The sequence below is a fragment of the Pelodiscus sinensis genome, unplaced genomic scaffold (genome assembly GCF_049634645.1).
Source record: "Pelodiscus sinensis isolate JC-2024 unplaced genomic scaffold, ASM4963464v1 ctg68, whole genome shotgun sequence".
NCBI classification, from domain to species: Eukaryota; Metazoa; Chordata; order Testudines; family Trionychidae; genus Pelodiscus; species Pelodiscus sinensis.
The window spans coordinates 354969-379101 of NW_027466009.1; the positions used below are offsets into that span (position 1 = coordinate 354969).

The following is a 24133-nucleotide window of genomic DNA, read 5'->3' on the forward strand; positions in this document are numbered from 1 at the left end:
AAGGAGCATGGCGGAAAGGGATCTAGGGGTCATAGTGGACCACAAGTTGAATATGAGTCAACAGTGTGATGCTGTTGCAAAAAAAGCAAATATGATTCTAGGTTGTATCAACAGGTGTGTTGTAAGCAAAACTCGTGAAGTCATTCTGCCGCTCTACTCTGCACTAGTTAGGCCTCAGCTGGAGTACTGTGTCCAGTTCTGGGCGCCACATTTCAAGAAAGATGTGGAGAAATTGGAAAGGGTCCAGAGAAGAGCGACAAGAATGATTAAAGGTCTAGAGAACATGACCTATGAAGCCAGGCTTCATGAACTGGGCTTGTTTAGTTTGGAAAAAAGAAGATTAAGGGGGGACATGATAGCGGTTTTCAAATATCTAAAAGGGTGTCACAAGGAGGAAGGAGAAAATTTGTTCCTCTTGGTTTCTGAGGACAGGACAAGGAGTAATGGGCTTAAAGTGCAGCAGGGGAGGTTTAGATTGGACATTAGGAAAAAATTCCTAACTGTCAGGGTGGTCAAATATTGGAATAAATTGCCAAGGGAGGTGGTGGAATCTCCCTCTCTGGAGTTATTTAAGAACAGGTTAGATAGACATCTGTCAGGGATGGTGTAGACGGAGCTTGGTCCTGCCTTGAGGGCGGGGGGCTGGACTCGATGACCTCTCGAGGTCCCTTCCAGTCCTATGATTCTATGATTTTGGTAGTTGTTTCCATGGGGGTGCATGGGGCCTGGCATTCGTGAGAGCTCCCCCTGCCATGTTTACAAAGTTGGGGCATGTCAGAAATATGAGACAGGGATACAATCATAGAAAACGAGAACTGAAAGGAGGTCAACAAGTGGAACCCACTGCCTTCACAGCCAGACTAAAGCACCATCTAGATCAGTTAGAACATAAGAGCAGCCAGACTGGGTCAGACCAAAGGTCCCTCCAGCCCAGTGTCCTGTCTGGCGACAGTGGCCAATGCCAGTTGCCCCAGAGGGAGGGAACAGAACAGGGAGTCTTCACATGATCCCGCCTCTGTCACCCGTTTCCAGACAAACGGAGGCTGGGGACACCATTCCTATCCATCCTTGCTGATAGCTCCTCTTAGACTCCTCTTTTCTAAGCTGAAAAGTCCCAGTCTTTTTAATCTCTCTTCATATGGGACCCGTTCCAAAGGGGAAGGCAGAAAACTCCTAGGCTGTGTCTAGACTGGCAAGTTTTTCCGCAAAAGCAGTTGTTTTTGCGGAAAAACTTGCCAGCTGTCTACACTGGCCACTTGAATTTCCACAAGAACACTGACTTCCTACTGTCTGAAATCAGTGCTTCTTGCGGCAATACTATGCTGCTCCCGTTCGGGCAAAAGTCCCTTTTCCGCAAAGCTTTTGCGCAAAAGGGCCAGTGTAGACAGCTCAGATTTGTTTTGCGCAAAAAAGCCCCGATCGCGAAAATGGTGATCGGGGCTTTTTTGCAGAAAAGTGCATCTAGATTGGCACGGACGCTTTTCCTCAAAAAGTGGTTTTGTGGAAAAGCGTCCGTGCCAATCTAGGCGCTCTTTTCCGCAAATGCTTTTAACGGAAAACTTTTCCGTTAAAGGCATTTGCGGAAAATCATGTCAGTCTAGACGTAGCCCTAGTAATTTTTGTTCTGCTTTTCTGAACCTTTTCCAGTGCCGATATATCTTTTCGTGCTATCCTCAGATGTTCAGGAGGATTGTTTTTCTCCCTCCTCCTTCTAACTCCCTTTTAGGGACTTGACAGCTGCTATCACGTCCCCTTCCGTTTTCTCTTTTCTGGACTAAACATACCCAGTTCTTTCAGTCTTCCCCCACAGGTCATGTTTCTGAAGCCCCACCGCTGCATGCCAGAACCAGGACCGCCCCCTCTCCCAGGAAAGGGACACATCCTGAGGGACAGGGAACAGGCTCCTATGGCATTAGGCTGGGAGCTGCAGATTTTGGTGCTTGGCTCTGACCCCGATATAAGTTTCTGTCCATTGTCAGCTGGGTAGTGACCAAGGCACCTTCAGCCAGGCCCCTGAAAATTCAAATTCAAACAGACTCCGTCTGACACCCCTGAAAGAGTCACTCTTAGAAACCCCTCGTGGGTTTCCCTCTGCTTAGCTTTGGGCACAAATGGGGCTGACACCCAGAGTCAGTGTAACTAGGATAACTGGATGGAGCTCTGCAAACAAAAGAAGAAGTTGCCTCTTGGATCAGAAACTTCCTTTGCTGCCTATGGGCCAGTTCCCAGCGAGCCGAGACTCGTCTCACCCTGAGCTGGCTGAGTATGTGTCATCTCCCTAACAGGCGTGATTTCCACAGTCTTTGTTAATTAGTGAACTCAGTTCTTGGACCCAGGGAATAAAGAGACCCACCTTTCTCTGCAATCATCTAGTTGCCTCCCTCACACAGTTCTGTCCCTACAGCCCCTGCCTGAGGGCCCTGGTTCATGCCTGGAGTTCCTGGCGGCTGCTGCAATAGAAATCATAATCACAGGAGCGTGGGAATGTTTGTAGGAGACAACTTGTTCAAGTTGGGGCAGGTTGGAAAACAGAAACACGATTTCACAAAAAAGAGTCACTTTGCAAATTTGTTACCCCTTGGCTGGCTTGCAGGAAGTTTTTAATATTTTGTCAAAATGTTTAAAGAAAATTAGTGATTATGGTAATTTTAGGGTCTTTTTTTTGCCATGTTATAACACTTACAGCTCATTTCTTCCTCTGCTTATGCCTTCAGCCAAATCCAACCAGACGCTATTCAACACTCCCTAGGAGGTTCACTCTTAGAAACCCTCCCTGGAGTTTCCTCTGCTTAGCTTTGGGTCACAAGTGGGGCTGATGGAGCTACCTGCTATCCTGAGTCAGTGCGATCAGAGCTTGATGGAGTTCTGCTAACAGCAGCAGCAGATGCCCCTTGGATAAAAACCTTCCTTTGATGCCTGATGGGTCACTTCCCAAGGAGCAGAGACACGTATCAAACAAACTATAACATATAATCACAGGAGGGAGGGAAGGTTTGTAAGAGACAGACCGTTATAATTGGGGCTGGCTGGAAAACAGAAAAATGATTTCACCAAGAATTGTAACAGTTCAAATTTGCCGCCCCTTGGTCGGCTTCTAGGCAGTTTTTAGTATTTTGTTGAAATGTTTATAGAAAATTAGTGGTTATGATAATTGTAGGCTATTTTGGTTTTCTTTTTCCATTTTACAACTCTTCCGGCTCACTTTGTTCTTCCCTCCGCCCCCCCATCTCCCTCTTTGGCTATGTTTAGATTGCAGGCTTCTTTTGGGAGAAACTTTTCTGGAAAAGATCTTCTGGAAAAGCTTCTTCCGAAAGAGAGCCTCCACACAGCAAAAGCGCAACAAAAAAGTGATCTGCTTTTTCAAAAGATAGTGTCCACACTGATTGGATGCTCTCTTGGGCTGTGTCCAGACTCAGGGTTTTTTTCGGGAAAAGTAGCCTTTTTCTGAAAAAACTTCACCTGCGTCTAGACTGCAGCCGCGTTCTTTCGAAATTAAATCGAAAGAACGCGGCTTTTCTTTCGACGGCGGTAAACCTCATTTCACGAGGAAGAACGCCTTCTTTCGAAAGTGCTTCTTTCGAAAGAAGGCGTTCTTGAATGTAAATAGGGCTTCTTCGAAAGAGAGCATCCAGACTCACTGGGTGCTTTCTTTCGAAAAAGCGGCTTGCTCTTTCGAAAGTTCCGCGTGCAGTCTAGACGCTCTCTTTCAAAAGAGCCTCTTTCGAAAGAGGCTTGCAGTCTAGACATAGCCTTGCATGTAAGCTGTGATTACTATGGATGGAGAGGCCACCAGAGTACCTCAGAAAAAGGCTTCTTTCTCGTAGAATGAGGATTACCGCCGTCGGAAAAACCCCTCTGTGCTTTCTATCTTCTGTCAAAAGAACTCAATGGCAGTGTGGATGCAAGAATTGCTTTTTCAGAAAAACACTGTAGTGTAGACACGCCCTGTATTGCTTCAGGAAAAGGGAGAGGGAGAAAAACTGGAAAAAATGGGGGATTTTATTTTTTTTTTAAAGGAAAATATAGGAAAACCCCAGTTTGTTGAGGAATATGTTTAATGCTGGGGGTTGTTTGGGTTTTTTTTCCAAATAAAATATTTTCCCTGAAAAGGTTTCAAACAGCTCCAGGTCTCAAACCTCCTCCCAAGCAGCTGGAGAGATGAAAAGGGGTTTCAGTGTCAAGAAGAATGCAGCACACAGGCTCTGATTTATCCTAAAGTTACTCCAGACCTGCTCCTCCTTCCCCAGAGCCAGGCTGCAGCTAGGCGGGTGCATGTGACCTTTGCCTGGCTGAGCAGGAGGATAAGGAGTCGGAGCAGGGACCTGGTACCAGCTCTGCACAGGGCACAGGTGAGACTGTCTCTAGGGTCCGCACCTGCACAAGGACATTGGCCAACAGGGAAGGGCTCAGACCAGAGCTACCGTCACGTCTAAGTGTATGTAGCCTAACACAGAGAAGCTGTGATGCGGGCATGACACATAATGAGCACCAGACGGACATGCATGGAGGTGTCCTTGCGCTGTTCCTTGATTTACTGTGGAGGAAGCTGTAGGCCAAGGCAGGGACTTGCCTACGGTCACACAGAGAATCTGCAGCGGAGCTGGGAACCGAGCGCAGATCTGCCAAGTCCCCGGGCCCTGGTTTAACCTGACGAGTGGGGGGAAGTAGCCTGTTGTGGAGCCATTAGACTGGGCTCTGGAGAGTGTGACTCCGTTCCCAGCTCTGGCATCACGAAGGATATTCCTGTGCCCCCTGTGAGGGGCGGGACCCCCTGCTCATGTCCACGTGACCAAGCCACCTCTCCTGGAGCAAGCGTGGCTACACGGCACAGTGGGACATGTAACAGGGCAGGGCAGAGATGCTGGGATGAGCCGAGGAATGGAAACCTACCTTCTGTGAGGAGACTCAAAGAGCCCTCTTTACGTAAGCAAACATGACTTTGGGCTGCATGAACAGGAGTGTGGTGAGCAAGACACGAGAAGTCATTCTTCCGCTCTGCTCTGTGCTGATTAGGCCTCAGTTGGAGTCTTGTGTCCAGTTCTGGGCACCGCATTTCAAGAAAGATGTGGTGCAATTGGAAAGGGTGCAGAGAAGAGCAACAAACATGATGAAAGGTCTAGAGAACAGGAGCAATAAGGGAAGACTGAAAGAACTGGGCTTGTTTAGTTTAGAAAAAAGACTGAGGGGGGACATCAGAGTGTATTTCAGGTATCTAAAAGGGTGTCACAAGGAGGAGGGAGAAAAACTGTCCTTCTTGGCCTCTGAGGACAGGACAAGCAGCAATGGGCTTAAACTGCAGCCAGGGAGGTTTAGGTTGGACATTAGGAAAAAGTTCCTAACTGTCAGGGTGGTGAAACACTGGAATCAATTGCCCAGGGGGGTTATGGAGTCTCCATCTCTGGAGATATTGAAGAGCAGGTTGGACAGACACCTGTCAGGGATGGTGTAGACGGTGCTTGGTCCTGCCTGAGGGCAGGGGACTGGACTGGATGGCCTCTCGCAGTCTTTTACAGTTCCAGTATTATACCATTTTGTGTAGCCAAGCACAGGCTGGGAGGAGCTGGGATTGCTCTCTATGGATACATCCGAGGGATAAATTCCAATGCTGGCATGAAACCAGTGGGCACAAACTGCCCCTGAACATGTTTAGGGTTGAAACGAGGTGAAGGTTTCCAGCCGCCAGAGGAGGGACGTTCTGGAGCAGCCTCCCAAGGGGAGCAGTGGGGGACAAGGCTGTGGAGGGGAGGGCATGAGGCCCCTTTCCCCGGTGGTGGGGCCCGAGGTGGGCAGGGTGCTGACTTACTACAGAGAATTCTCCCCCAGGTGCCTGCCCGTTGGCTCTTGCGCCCATGCGGCCCCTGACAGGAATGTGTCCCTGGGCCAGATTGGCAGAGCCCGGGGGCTTTTCGCCTCCCTCTGCAGCCTGGGGCACCTGCAGCATCAACAGTATCAGTGGTGGGTTCTCTGTCCCTTGGAGTCTTTACGTTGCTATTGGAAGGCCTGAGGAGCTCAGCCAGGGGTTCGGGGTCTACACGGGGGGTATGTGCGTGTGTGTCTGTGGCGGCCAGGGCAGGAGGTCGGTCTAGGGCCGCATGTACAGTCAGTCTATGCAGGGCAGGGAGCAGTAACAGAGGCAAAGCTGGGATGTGCTGGGTACCAACTTGCCAGCTCAGCCAGGCCTCCACTACCCAGGCTACCACGCCTCTGCTGCTATTTGCATGTGGCTAGCTTGGTCTAGCTCGGTCAGCAGGGAATCACACCCCTAGGCCATTGTGTCGACAAAGGTTCTGTTTACACTGGCACTTGCATTGTTAAAACTTGTCCCTCGGGGGTGTGAACCCCCTCCCCCCCCCCCACAAATGTTTCCACAGCAAAAAGGGCAGGTGCAGACAGTGCTCCATGAGCAAGGAAAGTAAAATGAGTCATGGCTGTTTTTGGGGGGGGAGCGGGGGGAGGAGTATTTTCTGCCTCAGTACTTTCCCATTGTTTTCACTGTGTAAATTTTAAAGCTCTCTCCCCTTTGGAAAGTAGCCCCCCCCCCCCCCCCATTTTCACTTTTTTCTTGGGCTGCTCTGTCCCTGCTCCAAAGCTGCAGACAGTCGGAAAAGTCACCAAGGGGGGAAGAAGGAAAGAGGAGGGGAATGAGGCCAACTGAAAATTCAATTCTTCAAAAATGATTTGCAACCTACGTTTTTAGACACGGCCTGGGCAAGAAAACTGATTTATTTCATTCTCTTCCCAAATTTCCCTCCCCACAGTTGAGACAAGGAGGGGAGGGGGGGTAACGTTTATTGGCCCAACTTCTGTTGGTGAGAGAGACAAGCTCACACAAAGCTCTTCTTCAGGGCTGGGAAATGTACACAGAATCTATTCTACAGACCCGCCTCTGTACAACGACATCACCCAGTGGTGTGAAAATCCACACCCTGGAGCCACACAGTTCTACTGACCTCAGTCTCCTGGCTCGCACAGCGACATGATGAAGGGGGGGCCTCTCTGGGAGGTGTATTAATGACGCGGAAGGGAGAGGTCTCTCCGGCGGGTACAGGAGGGTCTCCGCTTACGTGCCACTGCCCTGGTGTCCCTGTCGGCTGCCCTCAGAGCGCTGCAGCTAAACACAAGCGGGGACGGATGGTTAGCGCGAGCAGTTAACACACCTGGGAACATTTCAGACGACAGGGCCCGTTAACGCTCCTCCAGTCATGGGCAGGGAGCAGAGGGGGCAGGGTTGCCGGCCGGCAGTAAAGTCAGGGCCAGTCCATGAAAAAGAGCCAGAACATTTCCATATCGGTGAAAGTTCACAGAGCTTTGGAGTGGAGCTTTGCCCAGGGCAGCCCCAGAGTCCCAAGGCAGGGGCAGAGAGGGGAACTATCCCGGTGGGGGGCTCCCTCCGACCTGCTGCTGGCTGGTGGGGGCTGCTCTTCTCTGCCTCTGGGTTGAGTGTCAGTAGAATCAGCACAGCAGCAACTTTTGGGGGGTGCACACGCCGCACACACCCCTGCTGAGCTCCCTGCAGCTGGGGGGACGGGACAGCGAGCTGAGCGTAGCAGCCTCCAACAGGCTCCCTGCTGGTAGGTCACAGAGGGGCAAACGCTGCTGGCAGCCCCGGTCCCAGCTGGGTGAGTGGCTGCTGGGCATCCCCTCCCACTGAACGCTGAGTATTGCTCACTTCTGTCCTGACCTCAGAATGTGTCGGCACAAAAGTCGGGTTCTGTCATTTTTTCTACACTGTCCATAACAATCATTCTGAGCACTTGGCAACCCTGGAGGGGGGGAGGGAGGCAGCTGTGGGGGGCTGTTAGGGGGTTACCGATTGCTGTGCTAAGCCCTAATTGCAGGGTCTCTGCTCAGCCCATGGTTTTTAGTGTGTGGCAAAATTACCAAACATAAGCTCCCAGAAGACTGTCCAATAAAAGTATCAACCGACCCTGCCCCTTGTCGCCTTAGTATCTGGGGACCGACTGAGCTCTAACAACACTTTATCCACCCCATACGCACATTACCAAGAGAAAACCCTAATACTTCCTGCACATAGAAAATATTCCCGGCCTAAAATGGACTTTTCCCACCCAAAACCAGACAGTCGGCTTAAAAAGACCATTTTTCAGTGAAATTACGGGAAAATATTGGGATTTGAAAATTCAGCTGGCTCTGCTTAGGGACTGAAAGATCTGCAAGAGCTGGTACATCTGGGCGTGAGAAAGGGGATAAAATTCGGGGCTGGGTGTTCACAGAGACGCAAACGCCCCTTTGGAGGCTGTTTGGATTGTTACACCCGAGTTACAGGAATGTTGCGTCCTCTTCCATTCCCTTAGTACAGTGGTCAACAATGAGTAGATCAGGATCGACTGGTAGATCTTGGAGTCTCTGACAGGGGATCCTGATTGGTTTGGCCAGAAGGCTGTCAAGTGCCGGCACTTCAACTGCCCCTCTACCTAATGCTGCTCATCTCCTGCCGTTTGCCTTGGAGTTGCCTCCCCCGTCCTCGGGAGCCTCCTGCTTGCTGTGCAGGGCAGGGAAGGGAGAGGAGGGTGCTGATGTCGAGGTGCCCCCCTCCCACCTTGTATCCTGTCTCCAGAGCGGGGGGCACAACAGGACGTGGGATGGAGTTTGCTGGCTGCTTTAGGGAGTGGTGCAGGGCCAGGGCCAGGGCAGGGGTGAGTCTGCCTTAGCCCCACTGCACCCCCACCCAGGAGCCACCTGAGGTAAGCGGTGCCCAGTCAGACCCCCACATCCCAAAACCCTACCCCAGTCATGAACCCCCTCCTACACCTCTGCCCTAGCCCCGAGCACCCCTGCATCCAAACACCAACCCAGAGCCTGCACCTAGAACCCCCTCTGGCACCCCAACCGCCTGCCCCAAGCTCAGCTCAGAGCCCCTCTCACACTCCAAATCGCTTGATCCAAGACCAGAGCCTGCACCCCGACCCGCTGCTCCAGCCTGGTGAAAGTGAGGGAGGAGGGGGGACGAAGGGAGGGAGGATGGAGTGAGCAGGGGCAGGGCCTCGGAGAAGGAGCCAGAGTATTTGGGTTTGAAGTAGATCTTGGATTGCACTTCAATTCAAAAAGGGATCTCATGCTTCAAAAGGTTGGAGACCCCTGCCTTAGCCGTTGTACTTCTTCATTCCTCTCCCTCACCCCTTAAGCCAACACCCTGCCCCCGTGAGATCTTTCCGTGACCATCTGGGCCTCCCCAAATCACCCAGCCAACTCCAGAGCTCCTGCCACTGCCCCCTGGACTGGGTGTTGCAGGAGGAGATGCCATGTAGTTCAGGCTGTGTCTACACTGCACCCCGTGTGCGGCGGTGGGGAGGGCGTGTGTAGCAACTACGTGCCACAGTGGAAGGTGTCAGGAGCTACAGGGGTCGGTCAAAGGCTCCAGTCCAGGGATGCAGCAGCAAATGGCTCTGGCAGCTCCCCCCTGCTGGTACCTTTTCCTGCTGCCTTCCCTGAAATAGCCTTTCCTGATTGCAGGAGCTGGAGCAATTGCCACCAGGAAGTCCTGTCTGGTGGCCAGAAAACCTCACAGAGAGCTGCAGAAGGGCTTAGGACTCAGGGCTCCTGCGTTCCAGCAGTAGAATCCCTTGTCCATGTGGAACTGGCCTCTGGGGAGGTCGGCTGGCACCGTCCCAGCTGCAGGGCACCCCTGGGTGCTGCCGGTTGGGGCTCCCCTGCTGGCCAAGTGATCAAAGGTGTTCTCTGACTTGTCAGCTCATTGGGGGTGGGAATTTCACATGCCTCTGAGGTCATGCAGCGACGCAAACACACCACTAGGAAGAGTACTGGGTCAACAGAGCCCTCTATAAATATCACCACAACTCGGGCACTGGGTTCAGTTCCACAAGGGTGGAGGTTGGAAGCGAACACAAAGGTAAGTGCTGGTGGTGGGGGTGCATGTGCAGGGGAGGGGGGATTATTTCATGCTGCATTTGTAGTGGGGAGGTTGGGGGAAAACTGCCCCATGGAGTCCCTGAGCAGTGCTGTACTGATGACAGATAGATGGGAGGGTCTAATGGGAGATACTGGGTTAGATGATCCCGTTGATTTGATCCTGGCAGTGGGGGGGCTGGTGGATTTGCCCTGGCGTGGAAGGGGATGGGTGGATTTGAGCTAGAGAGGGTCTGATTTGCTACAGGAAGGCGGCCAGGATAGACAGACGTGGTTCTGAATGGCAAATTCAGTGGGACAGATTAGCCTGAGAACAGACCAAAGGTCCATCTAGCCCAGTGTCCTGTCTTTTAACAGCGTCAATGCCAGGTGCCCCAGAGGGAGAGAACAGAGCAGGGAATCCTCAAGCGATCCCTCCCCTGTCGCCCATTCCCAGTTCTGCAAACAGAGGCTAGGGACACCATCTCTGCCCATCCTGGCTAAGAGCTGCCAATGGACTTTTCCTCCATGAATTTATCTAGCTCTTTTTGGAACCCTGTGAAAGCTCTGGCCATCACAACATCCTCTGGGAAGGAGTTCCACAGGTTGATTGTGCTCCGCATGAAGAAATACTTCCTTTTGTTTATTTTAAACCTGCTGCCTATTCATTTCATTGGGAGACCCCTAGTTCTTATGTTATGGGAACAAGTAAAATATGTTTTCCTTATTCACTTTCTCTACAACTGTCATGACTTTATAGACCTCTATCATACCCCCCCCCCCTTAGTCTCCTCTTTTCTAAACTGAAAAGTCCCAGTCTTTTTAATCTCTCTTCATACAGCACCTGTTCCAAATCCCTCATCATATTTGTTGCCTTTTTATGAACCTTGTCCAATGCCAAAATACCATTTTTCAGATGAGGCAACCACATATGTATTCAGTATTTAAGAAGTGGGCATACCATGGATTTATACAGAGGCAATAAGATTGTCTTTTCTTATTTGCTATCCCCTTTTTAAAGATTCCTAAATTCTGTTTGCTTTTTTTTTTTTGACTGCTGCTACACACTGAGTGGATGTTTTCAGAGAACTATCCACAATGACTCCAAAATCTCTCTCTTGAGTAGTTGTAGCTAAATTAAAGTCCCCATCATTTTAGATGTATAGTTGGGATTATTTTTTCCAATGTGCATAACTTTGCCTTTATCAACAATACATTTAATTTGCCATTTTGTTCCCCAATCACTTATTCCGGTGAGATCTATTTGAAGCTCTTCAGAGTCTGCTTTGGTCTTAATTATCTGAAGCAGTTTTGTGTCTGCTCCAAATTTTACCGCTTCACTATTTACCCCATTGCTAGATCAGTTATAAATAAATTGAATAGGATTGGTCCCAGTACAGACACTTGCAAGACACCACTAGTTACCTCTCTCCAGTCTGAAAACTGACCATTTATTCCTACTCTTTGTTTTCTGTCTTGTAATCAGTTCATGAGAGGACTTTACCTCCTATGCCATGGCAATTCACTTTACTTAAGAGCCTTCGGTGAGGGATAGCAGAGATTAGAATCTGGACTTCACTCCAAAGAGGTCAGTGGCGTCTAGACTTGCACCAGAGCAATTAGAATCAGAATCCACCCCAAATGCCATTTATGATCATTTATGTCGACCTCCCCAGTAAACCTCATCCCACGAGGCATACCGGAGAGGTCGACAAATGCCTTTGATGTTGACCGCGGAGCATCCAGACTCCTGCACTGAGCCGACAAAGAGCTGATCGGCACAGGGCGGCAGCCATTTTAATTTAAATGAAGCAGTGATTATTTAAATCGCCGCTTCGTTTCCCTTTGCCTACAACCCTAATCTACATGGTTCCGTCGACGGAGCCATGTAGTCTGGACGTGCCCTGAATACCCTGTGTGCAGGAAGGGTACAGTCTTGTGAGGAACTAAGTGTCTTCATAATACTTCTTTTTGCATGGGAAATACAGCTTACTTGTAGAGAGACAGGCGTTGTTGCACAACACATGGGGTAGCCAATCTTGGAGAGTGAGAGAACAATTCCCCTTCTCCTTTCTCCTCTCCATTGTAATGAAAGTTCTCTCCCTCATGTAGGCTGTACATGCCCTGTGTCTGGCTTGCCCATGATGGCTTTTTCAGCACTGGCCTCGCAAGAGGACAACTATAAACAACAGGTCATCATGGGGATGGCGTCACTGGTGTCTCTGTCCAAGTGCCTCGTTCACAATGGGACAGACCCGGACAAGCATGAGAAGATAAAGGGACACTGCAGAGATGCCTTGGGGACAATGAAGGCTGCGGAGAAGGCGTTAGAAGCCCACAGGAGTGCCCTCAGTGACCGAATCGGGGAAGGGCACGTCAAAACAAAAGAGCTGGCAGATGAGCAGAAGCAAAAGGAAATAAAGCTCTGTCAGTTGAAGATCCAAATGAAGAACTGTGAGCAGATGAACGTCTGCATCCAAGACCAGGTAACCGTGGCTCAGAAACACCAGTATGAATTGCTGACACTGCTGAGGAAGGCAAGAAGGGAGGAGAAGTGTTTTAAAGCCCTTTCCAACATCACCCTAGTGCTCCTGCCTATTTGCAATCTCCTAGGTAAGTGCATGCTAAGGCCACACCGTCCCATGGTGCAGCAGGACAGCAGACCCTTGTCATCTGCTGGTAGGACGTCATGCTGGCTAACAGCTCAGAGGCAATCAGAGCACAAGGGTCAGCGTGTCGCATGTGTCCATCCTGTCCCCCTCTCCCCCCGCCGCTTCCATGATGGCCACCACCATGGCAGACGCCCCAGGGGTGAACCAGGCACCTGGAGCCGAGAGCCTGAGCTGCTGCCTCGGGAGCTAGAATCCATATTTCCTAGCTGTGGGGTGCAGGAGACTCGTTCTCTGTGGACTGGGCATGAGGAGAGGGTCACAACACCCACCCACCAGTGGGGGTTCCTGGTGCTGTGGGCCCCAGAGGGAACGCCCAGGCACAGTACCCAGGAAAGCTATTGTCTAGGGCTGGGGTGGGAAGCTGGCGTGTGGGAGGCCTGGATACAAAGGGGTTAACACAAGTCCTGACTGTCCCCAATGGGTGAGCTCAGCTGGAAGGCCCTAGTAGAGACCACAACTCTCATCTCCACCCCTGGTTCTCCCCAGGTTCAACACACGAGGGCCCCCCTGCAAGGTTCCCATCCAAAGCCCATTGGGTTCCTTCTGTTGACTCTGGTGGGCTTTGGAGCCACCCTCAGGCTTCCTGGCAAGGCTCTGGTGTTGTCACTAGTGTCCTCTGGGAGTTCGCTTTGTGCCCCATGGATACATGAAGCATCCAGCCCCCTGACTCACTGCTCAGCCTCCCTTTCCCCTCCAGTAGCCCTGCCCCAGCGATAGTTCACACTGCCCCGGGGCCTCTCCCTGCCCCTCCGCTATCTCTCTGCTTCCCGGCTCTGGTTTGGCCGGCTGCTTCTACCAGCCCTGCAGGGCCCCTCCTCCGGACCACAGCTCTCCTGGACTTCCACCGTGGATCCCCTACCAGCCCCATGGCCTGGGGCAGGGGGATTTCTTCTTGGGGGCAGGGGGTGGCTGCTGCTTCCAGCGTGGTCCCAGGGTGGGAGATTGTCTGGCTCTGGTTGAGGACTGGGGGATGGGGCCTGTCCCAGCTACAGGGTTCCTGCTCCTCTCTGATTCCTGGACAGGGGGACTGGCTGGCTCAGGTGGTGGGAAATCGGACACAAGGCCTGTCTCCTGCAGGGCGTGCCAGCCTTAGGCTTATCGGAGGGATCTCTGCAGCTGCTGTATCCATCCTGCCATTCACCAGCTTCCTTGCTGTGGGCTGTAACAAACTCTTGTTCTCGGTGGACTATGCACCAGGGCAGGCCTAGCCTAGCTAGCTCAGCTGACAGTGCACCAACCTCTTAATCTTAGGATCATGGGGTCAAGCCTTATGCCATTACAATGCTCTTCTTTTCAGCAATCAATTGCCAAGGGAGGCTGTGGAATCTCCATCATTGGAGACATTTAAGAGCAGGTTGAATAAACTGGAATTTCCCAGCTGTGCCATTTCAAGCACCCAGGTGTAGACGGAGCACTAAAGCAAGCCGATTGGCTGCAAAGAGATGTGATGGCAGGTAACGAGATGTAAAAATGAGAAATAGCAGCAAGAAAGAAGATGCAACAAACACTTCATGCAGCAACCCGTGGTCAGTTCAACGCCCAGTTGCTCTCCACAGTTTCACCGGTTGCACTCTCTAGAGCAGAACCCGGCACTTGCGCATCGGCTACTTCCTGGTGCAGCACATCGGGGGGCAGGGCAAGGGGTGCCTGGGGATGTCTCTCTTGCTCTCTCCCCCTTTCTGACAAGTGGATCCAGCTGAGGCTGAGGGGACCTGAACTCTGTAGGGACAGGAAACCAGGCTGGGTCTTTTCCCAGACTCCCTTTCCTGTCAAAAAATGGCCATTTCATGGCTGGTGGGATGATAGGCCAAGCGAGGCAAAACCTTCCCTAACCCAGGCTGAGGCCCCATCTGGCTCTTGTCCCCAAGGCCCTGCTGGGGGCTCAGATTGGGCCTGCAGCCTGGAGGTTGGGGCTCAGGTCAGCCCAGGGCTTAGGCTAGTGGCCAAGGTTCCCAGGTGTTTGACTGGACACCTGCTCAAAAGGGACCCTGGTGGTTCTGCTCAGCAGTGCCGCCTGGGCTATTAAACGCCCAGCAGGCACAGGGCTGGCAGGCTCCCTACCTGGAGCCATGTGGCTGCCCAGTGAGTGAGTGAGTGGGGGGGGGGAGTGAGTGCCAGAAAGAGGGGGGATAAAGTGAGGAAGGGGAGCCTCACAGAAAGGGCAGGGCCTCAGGGAAGCGGCAGGGCAAGGGTGGGCCAAGGGCGCTCAATTTGGTGCATTTAGCAACCCTACAATTCAGGCCAGTTCAAGGGTCAGGAAGTGGCTTGGGGAGGGCTGGCCAGCAGCCCAGGATGGCTGTGGCAGCTGTGGGGAGTGAGCTGGCAGCCTGGGCAGCGGGGGCAGGCCTGAGGCAGAAGGGGTGAGGACTAACCTCCCCCAAAGACGAGGGGGGGGTCACGTTATGGTCCATTGGCCGTGTTTACACCTGCCTGAGGCATCACTCTGAGGAACTGGTTCAGCCTCTGGTAACATATCCAGTGGAATCTTGCACCTTCGCCTACATTGCCACATGAATTGCCCCAGGACAGTACCGGCCTGCGACTCAAACGGATACCTCACAGGGCTTGCACTGATTGTTACACTAGGGTGAGCACAGGGGTGCAGTGTGTCCCGGGGCAGCCTGCAAGCCAGCAGGAGACACTGGTGGGAGCAGCTCACCCTGCCCCTGCCCAGGTTGGCTTTGCTCAGGGGTGGGGGCAGTGGGGTGTGCCCAGAAGGAATCGGCTTTCAACACAGGATCAAACCTGGGGTCTTTGGATGCCTGTGGAGCATGAGGCAAAAAGCCCAGTTCTGTCGACCAGGAGTATAACAGCTGTGACTAGGTTCCTGCCCCCCTCTCATTTGTTTCTATGAGAAGTTTACATGAAAACTTTAAGGCTACGTTTCGACTGGCATGATTTTGCGGAAATACTTTTAATGGAAAAGTTTTTCCGTTAAAAGTGTTTCCGCAAAAGAGCGTCTAGATTGGCAAGGATACTTTTGCGCAAATGCATCTGTGCCAATCTAGACGTGCTTTTGCGCAAGAAAGCGCCGATGACCATTTTAGCCATCGGGCTTTCTTGCGCAAAAAATTAAGGTGCTGTCTACACTGGCCCTCTTGCGCAAGAGGGCTTATCCCTGAGCGAGAGCGTGAAAGTATTTGCGCAAGAAGCACTGATTTTGTACATTACGAAGTCAGTGCTCTTGCACAAATTCAAGTGGCCAGTGTAGACAGTTAGCAAGTTTTTTGCTTTTGCGCAAAATCTTGCCAGTCTAGACACACCCTAAATGTGTTATCAAAATGATCAATTGCTGACAATGGAAAGGTTTCGATTTGGAAAGACTGGACAGGTGCTTCACTGGTGTTGTAGTACATCTGCCTCGTGCACCCGTTCTCCAGTATAGGCCTTGGTCAAACTACATCTCCCATCATCCATCACATGCTTCTCTCTTGATGTGGGGAGATGGTGCACCATGGGAGATGTAGTCTGGTCAAGGAACCTGGTCTGGGGAGAAAAAAAGCTTGTAAGTCAACAAAACTATAAATTCCATCCAGCAACACAAATGCTATTTCTGAGGGTTTTTTGTCTGGTGCATTTGGTTTCTGTTGTTTTATTAACCAAATACAATCAAGTACAATAAAATAGAGCCATCAGAATGTTGGGTAATTTTTTAAAATATTTGCAATCCCCCCATTTTTCTTTTTCCAAATAGTTTCGATGAAATTCCTTCAAGAAGCTCTCCAACTGACCGATACGCAGCCACTTTCCCTCGCAGCTAGCATCGTGACCATCATCTGTCAGGTCTCTATGTGGGTTGCACAGAAAGCCATCCTGGAGCTGCAGAAAGCTATCGACCAGTACCAAGTGAAGGTCTCTGACTATGAAAAGGAACGCTATGTGTGTGACAAAGAGAAGGCAGAAATCGAAGAGAAGATTGGAGACATCATGGCCGGACAGCAGAAAATTAAAGAGGCCAGCGATGAACTAGGAAATTGCTTCAAAGAATGGCAGTTAAAGAAGGACGAGCTGGAAAAAGATGTGCTGATTGTGAGAATGCTGACAGAGAAGGTCGACACACTGGAATCATACATCGATGATCCCTCAGACTATGAATTTGTGGTCACAATTTTGGAGGAGATTAATCAGTTAGTGCTGTCAGCAGTGGGAAAGGGAGGGCCGGGGGGCTTGGGGTTCTCTGATAAAGAAGCAATAAAGAAAATAGCTGAGGAACTAAACCGTGTCACTCAAAAGCTTAAGGAGGGTAAGGGCAGGAATTTTTAGAGCTGCGATAAACCAGGGCTGAAGGGGATGTAGCGTTTCAGTGGGCCTCAGCCTGACCCCACTTACACCAGATCAAAATCCAGCCTTGACCCCACTGCTGTCCTTGGGGTCTCTGTGGATTCGCATTGGGGTAGGCTGCAGATCAAAGGTAGGATTGTGGAAATCTATGTTATGTCTGTGTAAGTGAGCGTATGGCTGGTTTTGGCCACACCTCTGTGTCTGCCTCAAGAAATACCAAACATGATTATGAGCTTAGCGACTGACTTTAATACGAGCAGGGTTTTATATCTTGTCAGGTCCACCCTTCCCCAGTTTTTATGGGTAAACATGTTGAAGCTCAATAGAAATATAGTTGAAGCTTTCTCTGCCTTTAATTGAAGGGAAGGGGCATATTGATTGTTAGCAAAGAAAGTTTTTCTCCCAAGTATTTGTGGACATTTGAGTTAAGTAAGTGGCCTCCAAAACAACTTTGAATAAATCTCTCTTTACCTTGCAATCAACTAGGTTACACTTCTGTGGCTGTCTTGTGATGCCACAATGTGACTGTTTCTCCAGTCATCCACACAGTCTCCAAGAAAAACAGGATCAAAGACTACATGGAAGAAAACATTAAATTATTGCTATTGAGGTTTCCATATGACACAGATTGATACTTTGGTAGAATGATGATAATGATAAGCTCCAATCAGATCTAAAGAGTGAGCTGGACCAAATAGTACATTGGACCAAGCTGAGTAATATAAAAGGAAATAGTTTTACAGAGCATGTGATTAGGCTGTGGAACTCGTTGCCTCAAGAAATTGGTGGGGCCAAGAAGTTAGTAAAATTCAAAATGGGGTAGGAAGTTTATATGAAGAGTAAAAATATCCAGAGTTATCAAAATGAATGATACCAAAAAATGATCACAGTGAGTAGGCCTGTGGCACCTTAGAGACTAACAGAAATAAATATAGAGTGTCATGAGCTTTCAGGGACAAAACCCACTTCCTCAGATGATGAGCTGGAGAGAAATAACAGAAACCAAGTATTTTATAAGAGAAAAACAAAAGGGAATCTGTCAGTTGTAGGACAGGAGCTAATGAGGCTAATTAAGTGGGCTGGAAGTGTCCCATACTTAGCTTTGAGGTGTTAAATGCAGGAAAACTGGCTTTCTAATGCAACATCCAATTAATGTCATTGTTCAAGTCAAGTGAAATAGTGTCAAATGTGATTAAAAATCTTATTAATCTGTATCTATATATATGTTAGAGGTTTGTGTCTGTCTGTGTGTCTGTCTATGAGTGCATTTGATCAAGAACTCCTCCTAAATACTAAGAGCTAGGTGTAGTGTGAACCATAGGTGGGCCTTCGGGTTAAATTTGTGCTCCTGTAGGACAGCCTTGAGGACAGCTAGCAAGAAAATTAAGTGTTCCTTATCAGATGGTCGTCACCAGCCTACACTCCCGTTGCTTGTTAGCTGAGAACTTCGCATGGGATAAATAACGTGACCTCGGCTCTCGGTCCCTTGGGAACATTGAGAATGGCATTGGACCAGCTTGCACACACTCGGTAAACAGTTGGGCTGTGTCTAGACTGGAAAGTTTTTCCGCAAAATCAGATGATTTTGCGGAAAAACTTGCCAGCTGTCTACACTGGCCGCTTGAATTTCCGGAAAAGCACTGACGATCTCATGTAAAATCATCAGTGCTTTTCCGGAAAAACTATGCTGCTCCCGTTCGGGCAAAAGTCTTTTTCTGAAAGACTTTTGCGCAAAAGGGCCAGTGTAGACAGCATAGTACTGTTTTCCGAAAAAAAGCCCCGATTGTGAAAATGGCGATAGGGGTTTTTTTGTGGAAAACCGCATCTAGATTGGCCACGGACGCTTTTCCACAAAAAGTGCTTTTGCGGAAAAGTATCCTGCCAATCTAGACGTGCTTTTCCGAAAATGCTTTTAATGGAAAACTTTTCCGTTAAAAGCATTTCCGGAAAATCATGCCAGTGTAGACATAGCCTTGAAGCATAAGACCTGCTGAGGGATCTGAACCTCAGAAGGTGCCCTGGATCCTCCAGCTAGAGCCACATCCACTGTGGCCTGGTACGAGGTGACCAGAACGGGACTCCCTGCAGACTTGAAGGGGTGTAAGCATTTCCAAGTGCCTGTTACTCACTTAAATGCATTGCTTTGCCAATGCTAATTATTTGGATTAGTTTGTAGTAGCTGTGTATCTGGTAGTACTAAGCCTATACAGGTAGTGATGTAGCAAGATTTGTATTTTGTAGTAGCTGTGTAACCATTTGGCAGTATTAAGTTTGTACTTGTAGTGAGATTAATAAATGTAACTATCTATCCCTAAGCAACTCTATCTTGAAGTGAATCCACACTCCTGTTGGGCCCTGGCCCTGTCACTTGACACTAGGATCACCAAGTTCTGTCTAGACTGCATCCCTCTGTAGGCAGAAGGATGCAGATTAGGCAGGTCGACATTGCAAAGGAGGCAGGGCTTTAAATATCCCATGCCTAATTTGCATAAAAATGGCCACTGCGTTTTGCCGATTCAGTATTTTGTCAGCAAAAAACAGCAGTCTAGAGGAGGATCTGTCGACAAAGAAAGCCTTTTTCAACAGATCCTGTAAACCTCCTTGCAGGAGGCATGAGGAATCCACCGAAAAAAGCTTTCTTTCTCGACAGATCCCCCTCTAGACTGCTGTATTTGCTGACAAAGTGCTGAGTCGGCAAAGCATGGCAGCCATTTTTATGCAAATTAGGCACGGAATATTTAAATCCCTGCCTCATTTGCAATGTCAACATGCCTAATCTGCCTCCCCCCGCTGACAGAGGGATGCAGTTTAGACATACCCCAAATGTGGCATTCAGCTTTCTCTTCTCCTAACTTAAAGCAAGTGTGGGTGTGCTGGGAAAACGGGATGTGCCTGGAATGTGATGGCTGTGCCAGGAAAACGGGAAGTGCTGGGAATGGGACTGTTTTCCAAGACATGGAAAGGGGGGGGGCTGGGCTGTAACTCAAATCATGCTGGACCACAGATCTTGCCGGAGCAGAGAGTGCCAGACAAGAGAGGTTCACCCTGCAGTAGCTTTCCCCCCACCATACAGGTTTGTAAAGAGCTGGAGATCTGCATGAACAGGTGGAAGTGAAAGAGAATTATTCCTGCTTGTTCTTATTTCTCTTTGGCCCGAGACAAGAGTAGAGATGTGCCGGGATGTACATCAGCTCTTCAGAGACATACAGGCAGCTGACGGTAGTTCTACCAAGCAAGGACTTATGGCATTAGCCTCATTACATGAGCAGTATTGAAAAGTTGCTTTTTGTGGTTTCCGATGGAGCACCTGCTATTTATAGACCAAAGGCCGGGTGTGCAGGTTTATTGAAGCACATTGCTCTGCGACACACGCTGCACTTACACTGGGAGTGCAGGAGAGGGCGCCCGCATGCAGACGGTGCGCTACCGATACTGAAATGCTGCTTTGAACATTGCAAGTTTCCCACCTCACCTGGCCCTTTGGAACGACTCCTGTCCAGCTGTTGGCCATGACCGGCCTTCTGACCTGCCAACGGAACTGTGCGGAGAGCTGGCTGATCCTTTGTGTGCTGCAAAGAAGAATGAAAAGGGATGGTCAGGTTTGGAAGCGGCTTCCTGACTCCCGTTTCCTGGAATTGGTAGCTATTTTGCCCTGCTGGTGATCCAGGTGGGCACCGTGCCGAGGGAGGGGAACTGTGCTCCAAGGGGTGTGAAAAAGAAACAGTTCAAGTAACATCCCCTCAACACCTCAGTCTGGCTCTGCCCCTGACTTATGCTGGGTTCGGCCTGTCCTTCCCCTCACAGAGCGTTGGGCAGCTGGCTGCCAGGCCCCGCCTGTGGCTGTCTCGGAGCCAGGGTGGAGCTGCAGCTGATGTTCCTGTGGAAGCAAAAGTCTCCCTTTTGTGGGAAGTGAAACTCTGTAGCTTGGCTAAATTCCTAGTGCATCGGGGGTTTTCTTCTCCTCTCCTCAGCACGCCGGGCTCACGCTCAGCCCTCTGGCGCCTCTCACACACGCTCCATAAGGAAAGGTCACTGACCCGCCACGTCCCAGACCATCCGCAGTGGCTGCCTGGGCTCCCCCCAGCTGGAACAACGACTTATCGGCTCTGCCTACCCGCCCAAACCCGAGCGGTGCCAGCCTGCCCCGCGGCGCGTGCTGAGAGCACAGAACCCAGCGCTCTCCGGTGATGGCACAGGGAGCCCCAGGCGGAGCTGCTCTGTGTGTTTGAACCAGCGTCACCATGCTGAAGTCGGTGGGGGAGGGGGAGTCCCGCAGAGACTTTGCATCCCATCCAGGCAACAGTCACTTGAGGGGGTGGCGTGAACACACTGGACCCTGAGGTTGACTTTGAGGAAACCGGTTGAAGTCAAGGGATACCTCCGTGAAAAATCGGAACAACCATTTAAATTAGCTCCATCTGCAGGTAAAATCCCAGAACACTAGGAAAGGAAGGGAGCTGGGGAGGTCATCAGGTCCGGTCCCCTGCCCTCACAGCAGGACCTAGCATCGGCTAGATCCGTGGTTCCCAACCCGTGGTCCATGGGCAATGTACCCTTGTCGAAAGCCTGCAACTCCTGTAGGCCAGATCCTACTGCCTGATTCTACGGAGCATTCCAGAACAGGGGTTACGATGGAGGGTTATGGAACCTTCTCTTTCCAGAGTTCCACCGACTGGGCTAATCGATCTGCCTTTCCATTTCTGAGGGCCGGCAGATCTAATCTGGAGCGGGCTTGAGCCTCTTCCACAGAAAGTGGCCGTTCTGAGCGAGTGATTTTTAAGGGCAGGTCACGGATGGCCCTCAATGCACATAAAACAGACCTCAGCCTCTTTCACAGGGTATGTCTACACTTACCCCCCTAGTTCGAACCAGGGGGCTAGTGTAGACATACCCACAGAGAGAAAACAGTTGCTTGCCATTTCAGCCAGACCGACCATTCTCTCAATGACCTTAAAACATGCATATTGCTTCAAAGAGATTTTAACTCCAGACTTCAAAGAGAAGCCTCAGAACTGTCATTCATGCTTAAATTTGACACTTTACGTTTGGGCCTTAACAAAGATGCTAATTATCTTACTCATTACAAAGATAGCTTCCCCAATTATCACCCCTAATGTCCTTACCTCACAGACTCTAACCTTCCCCCTCACCCCTCCTCTGTTCTTATATCTGATTTGTCGATTTTATATGTGTTCACTTTTTTTTATTGTATCCTTTGGTACAGGCAGTCCCCGGGTTACATGGATCTGACTTACATTGGATCCCTACTTACAAACGGGGTGAGGCAACCCCTCACTAGCTGCTTCCCCCCAGCAGACCAGGGAGACACAAAGCTAGCCCCTTCCTCCCCCCCCCCCAGCAGACCAGAGAGACGCGAAGCTAGCGCCCCCCCACAGCAGACCAGGGAGACGCAAAGCTAGCCCCTTCCTCCTCCCCCCCCCCAGCAGACCAGGGAGACGCGGAGCGGCTTTTCTCAGCAGACCCCTCAGCTTGAGAATAAAGGACTGAGGGAAGTGAGGTGTGGGAGAATAAAACTGAGCTCTGGAGAAATGTTTGGCTAGAGTTTCCCCTACAATATGTACCAGTTCCGACTTACATACAAATTCAACTTAAGAACAAACCTACAGTAACTATCTTGTACGTAACCCGGGGTCTCCTGTATATATGGTCATGCCAATTTTCTTCCACAAACTGATCTGAGGAAGTGGGTCTGGCCCACGAAAGCTCATCACCTAATAAACCATCTTGTTAGTCTTTAAGTGCTGCATAGTCCTGTGTTTTGTTCCTCCAGGGATGGCTCTCTGGTCGGTGGCCCAGCAGAGGACATAAATCCGTTTGTTTCCCAAGAGGGTGGGAACTCAGGGTGAGGAATGCACACCCATGCAGAGTGTGAAAACAGGCCAATGCTCAGAGGTTTTGAGAGGGGCCAGCACACAGCGCTCCGACACACAAGCCACTGCTGTTAAATTGGGCCGAATGCAGGGTACATGATTTTGCTTCCTCCAAAGGCTTCCTGTTCCCTTAGGAGGCATGGCACAGATTCCCAGTCCGGGGGGTGGCGTGCCTGGGTTGTGGGAGGCAAACGCTGCGGGGGCAGGGCCTGAGGCCCCCAGATGAGGACTGACCCTTGCCCTCGGAGTCTGGATTTCAAATGTGCGATGGTCCCTTCGTGCCGCGCCCGAATCCCTTTGTTCACCCTTTGCACGCAGCCATGCACTTTTGCGTGCAAGTTTCCATGGGCTGGTTGGACGGCAGTCAAGTGCCTTTGGCGTGGAATCAGCGTTTCCATTGGCTGCCGACACAAACGGAGGCCAGGCCCGAGATGAGTAATCTATCTGGGCGTAAGACACGGCCAAAACATTCCTCTGCTAGCTGGGGCCGTGGGAGCACTTCCCGTATCACTTCCTCGTCACCACACGAGACCTCGCTGAAGTGAAATGCAGCATGTTTAAAATGGGCCGTTGTCACCCGCCCTGGGGCAAGTAACCTGTGGAATTCCTGGTCACCGGATCTCAGCCGAGCCGCAGGCTTGTCAACTATCAGATTGAAGACTGGACAGTCACGGGCCCGTATGTGGGGGCAGGGGGGGTGTGAGAAAGGTGCAATTCCCCTCCCCCCACCATGCTCCCTCCCTATAAGTATCGGGGGCTCTGTTAGAGCAGTGGCTCCGGAGCTTGAGCTCAGCCCTCCTTCCTCCCCCCACAGCGGGAAGCGAGTGCTGGCGCTCCAGCCTTACCCTCCCCACACCTGTGAGGTTGGAGTGCCAGCCCCAGCTTCATGCTGGGGGGAAGAGAAAGCTCGGAGCCTCCTGCATGATCCAAATAGCAGGGAAAAAGGGCTTCTTAGGCCCTTCTCCCCCGCCCCTTCTGGCTAGGGGAACAGCAGTGCGTGGGCACGCTGCCTGGAGGCTTTCCCCGCTGCTCCCATTGGCTTGAATGCGGCCAATGGGAGCAGCAGGAAGCCTTACCTCTGAGCAGTGACGGGCATGAAGGCAAGTAAGTGTCCCCCTACCCCTTCATGTTCAGCCCCCTGCAGCCCCAGCCCCCCACTGACACCCTGCACACCCAGCCTGCTCCTTCACCCTCCCTTGCTTTTGTCCCCTCCCCCTTGCCAGACACCCTACTCCCAGCCTGCTCCTGCACCCCCATTCCTCTCACTGGCAGCCCTGTCCCACACACAGAACCCCCCCCCATTTCTGTCCCAACCCCAGAACCTGGGGGATCCACAAAATACCCTAACCCTGCAACCCCATAAAAGTAAATCTGGCCTTTGGTAAGCCCTGAACCTCTGTCCGGGTCCCATATGAGGAGAGC

At 50.9% G+C, this 24133-nt stretch overlaps 1 protein-coding gene and 1 long non-coding RNA gene across 2 annotated transcripts in view; one reads left to right on the forward strand and one right to left on the reverse strand.

Annotated features, from left to right (window-relative positions):
• The window catches only part of LOC112545647 (uncharacterized), a 65911-nt gene that overhangs the window by 28395 nt on the left and 13383 nt on the right, over positions 1–24133 (reverse strand). Inside the window, exons 3-5 of the long non-coding RNA XR_012900235.1 lie at positions 20293–20389; positions 6951–7111; positions 2354–2450 (exon numbers count right to left, since the gene is read on the reverse strand). This is a non-coding gene — a long non-coding RNA (uncharacterized LOC112545647). The remainder of the gene's footprint in view (positions 1–2353; positions 2451–6950; positions 7112–20292; positions 20390–24133) is intronic.
• LOC102460106 (uncharacterized) lies at positions 9820–17452 on the forward strand. Its single transcript, XM_075918097.1, has 4 exons — positions 9820–9871; positions 11980–12480; positions 16234–16782; positions 17358–17452. Exons 2-4 carry the CDS (start codon positions 12009–12011, stop codon positions 17450–17452), a joined length of 1116 nt encoding a protein of 371 aa, XP_075774212.1. The 5' UTR covers positions 9820–9871; positions 11980–12008.